The sequence below is a fragment of the Hipposideros armiger genome, unplaced genomic scaffold (genome assembly GCF_001890085.2).
Source record: "Hipposideros armiger isolate ML-2016 unplaced genomic scaffold, ASM189008v1 scaffold_1060, whole genome shotgun sequence".
NCBI classification, from domain to species: domain Eukaryota; kingdom Metazoa; phylum Chordata; class Mammalia; order Chiroptera; family Hipposideridae; genus Hipposideros; species Hipposideros armiger.
The window spans coordinates 344,273-347,848 of record NW_017732410.1 but is presented as its reverse complement, the minus strand read 5'-3'; the positions used below and the strand labels follow the sequence as shown (position 1 = coordinate 347,848).

At 34.2% G+C, this 3,576-nt stretch overlaps 1 protein-coding gene across 1 annotated transcript in view; it reads right to left on the bottom strand.

The window, feature by feature from the left end:
* Positions 1-3,254, bottom strand: part of LOC109376190 (dynein heavy chain 14, axonemal-like) — a gene marked incomplete at its 3' end in the record, with an annotated part of 144,703 nt that extends 141,449 nt beyond the window's left edge. The window contains 1 exon segment of the mRNA XM_019631993.1: positions 3,178-3,254. Within this exon segment, the coding sequence (XP_019487538.1) occupies positions 3,178-3,254 (77 nt within the window).
* Between the last annotated feature and the right edge of the window lie 322 nt (positions 3,255-3,576).

Genomic DNA, 3,576 nt, shown 5'->3' with positions numbered 1-3,576 from the left:
AAAAATCTTTAAAAAAAAAAGAGGATCTTTCATTGCAGCCAAAAATTGAAGGCTATAACTTTGGGGCCCACACTTGAGATAAGATGGAGAACCAGATCTTGAGGGAGACACCCACTGGATTAAAAAGCATCCCCAAATCAAATTCATTCTGGGTTTGCCACAGAAATCAGCAGAATTTTTCTGAAAAAAGGCCAAAGACTAAATATTTCAGGTTTGTGTTCCAGAAAGCAAAATCGAAGATATTATATAGGTATTCATATAGCAAAAGACAACACACATTTCCACAACTGTTTTATTGATGAAATTCAATATATGATAATAATGAGTACAATTTTTAAAAACACAGGCCTATAAATGAGAAAAACAGAATTCTTTTGAGGGGGATAACATGCCACTTAATTGGGATTCAAAGTCTGTGTTACCTGTCATCAAATTGGTTGTGATTACTCCCTTTGTAAAAACCATCCTTAGCTTGTGGACCATACAAAAACAGGTGGCAGGCCAGATTTGATGGATGGCCCATCACCTGCCAGGCCCTACAATTGAGTCAATGTTAATCTCAACATCTGCTCCAGCTTTGGAATGGCTCATATTTTCATATAATCATCATTAGCATCAAACATCCAATAAACACAAGAAAAGTAGCTCATTCTCATTATTAATCAAACAGTGTAAAAAAAAATCAAATGAGTTACTTTTTTTCCAATCAGACAAGTGAAAAATTTCAAGTTAACTTCACACTTCTCCATAGCAACATTCAAAAGCCAGATCATTTCCTCAGGAAAGAGAGAGAGAAAGAGAGAGGGGGAGAGGGGGAGAGAGAGGCTTAAGAATTTTATATAGAGCCAAGTTTCACGTAAGTATGAAGATAACATTTTCAAACACGCAAAATTCAGGAAAGACATACCCATTGTCCCTTTTTGTAAAAAATACATGATAACAAATCCGACCAACACAGCGATAAAGGCAAAACACATGGTAATAAAGAAAATAATAATAAGAACATTAAACTCATTTAAATATAAAATTAAGTAAAAGCAACTATGGATTGAAGAGAAAATAAAAATGGAAATTACTCACTAGTTAGAACCATTCAACAAATAAAATATCACATATTCAAACTTGGATGCAGCTATAGCAGTTCTTAGAACTCATAAATATTTAGTTAAATCATTTAGTATTTTGAACACTGAAAAAAATAAGTATTCAAAAAAGAAGCTAGAAAATGAATAAGTTCAAGGGAGGAGAAATTAATATAACAGAAAACAAACAATAATCAAGATCAGTAAAACTAAAAGCTGATGAAGGGGACAAACTAAACAAACAAAAAACAGTCTCAAAAGGCTGTTGCTTATCTCAAAAAAGTAGAAGACACTAAGCCAAAAGCGTTTTACAGGTGAGCTTCATCAAACATGTCAAGAAGAGAAAATCCTTATAAGATACAAACTCTTCCAGAAATAAAGAAGGAACGCTACTGAACTCATTTCTTGACACTAAAATAGCAATGATTCCCAAATGCACCCAAAAAATGTATAGACAGTATGAACATAAATGCAAATATCCTAAATAAAATATTAGCAAATAAAAACCAACCATGTGTGTCAATGCATATATGTGACATACTGTATTTTGCCGTGTACAATGTAAACTTTTTTGCCCAAATTTTTGAGGCAAAAATAAGGATGCATATTATACATGGGTAGTACTAATTCCATAACTATATAAATGTTTTTAATTCTTTTATTTATGCTTACGAGTTAAAAGTGTAACTCCAGAAATCAATGATATCTATATGCAAAATAATACCCTGGAATACAATAATCGGTTTTGTTGAACTTACAAGGAACTTGCAACGATGAAGAGTTCTTGGCCTTCTATGAGGTTAAATATTGTACATGTGTTACCAGTACATACAATTTCTTGTACCTTGTATCGGTTCTTGTGTTTTGTAGCTATTTGTTACATAAAATTTCTTGTACCATAGGTTGAAAAATAAATGCTAAAATTCCTTTATGATACAAAAAACAGGTGCCTAAATGTAAACAAATATAAATTTGAATTAAAAAATTAAAACAAAAAATGTTTACCCTGAAAGTCCGGGCTAAAAACGTGGGTGCCAATTATACACAGAGAGCATTATACACAGCAAAATACAGTTTATACCTCTAGACAGACAGGCAGATGGGAGTTTATCCCATGAATGCAAGTACACGATCTAGGAATGTTATTAATGCAATTCAATATATTAACTTATTAGAAGCTGCATCTACATTAAATCACATATACACTCACTTATATTTGTGTTATGTATACATACATGTGTGGGTATATATATATTACACAATAGTGGCAAAGTTTTTCAGAGTTCATTACTCACTTATGATTGAAAGCGAACCAAACTCTCATTAATCTAGGAATAGAAGCGAGCTCACCTGGCCTGNTTGGCAGCTCAGCGGCTGCTCAGCTCGGGCTGGACTCGAACCGCTGTTGCTCAGAGCTCAAACTCTTGAGCGAGCTCTTAACCAACTGAGCCAATCGGCCGGCCCAGCCTTTCTTGTTTTTTTAATGTAAGTTTTTTACTATAAATTTCTCTCTAAACACTGATTTAGCTATATCACACAATTTTTGCGTGTGACATAGCTAATGCAATAGATTAAGGTCCTTCCTTTCCTTTCTTTCTTTTGCTATACATTAAGCTCCAAGTTTTTTTCTAATTTCTTTTAAGGGGTCCTCCTTTCACCCATGAGTTATTCATAAAAATGTTTGTTTTTCAGATATTATGTTTCATTTCCTAATGTATGAGGGGTTTCTAGTTAACCTCTTGTAACTGGTTTCTCATTTTTCCATCTGCTCTGAGCTGCCATTTTCTACCCACAACCCACACCTAGAACTAACCACCTTTTGCCTTCCTGGCACTTCTCAATTGTTGGTTAATTTCTCATATCCATAAACCTCCTTCTCACTTTTTTGGCACATCCAAGGTTGGTCTGGGGGAACAAGCCAGCATCCAGTGTTAATTTGCCTATCCTATTATGTCCCACTCCCCCCAAAACTAAGGTTTTCTAAACTCCAGAACCCTCATTCAACTGAAATACGACACTACATTTTTCATTGTCAGGAGGACTTACCACTAGCCATATGTTGTTGAAGTTTTAATTTTATTATATCTTATTTTACCTTGGTTTTGTGTTGCTTTTCTCCTTGTTCATGTCTCGATTTACTGCTGTTGAATCAATGGGTATATATGTCGCCATATTTTTTTCCCAAATAAAACTACGAAGTAATGGGCTGTGAAAAAAGTTTTTTAAATACAGAAGATGATTTCACAGTTATGACTATAGGATTTCAAAACTGCATATACAGGATATGTAGTTCCCAACTTCTCATTAGGCTGCATTTAATATCCCCATTACCTTCAGGTGTTTCTTATAATTTCCAGACCTTTCACTATGCTAGTTATCCTTCTCAGGACAGCCTCTATGTTGCCTACTGCCTTCCTCTCTAAGGCAGTTTTTTCCTTCTTACATTGGTGAGTTTCTGTAAATACAATTCTAACTTACCTTAAATTCCATACCA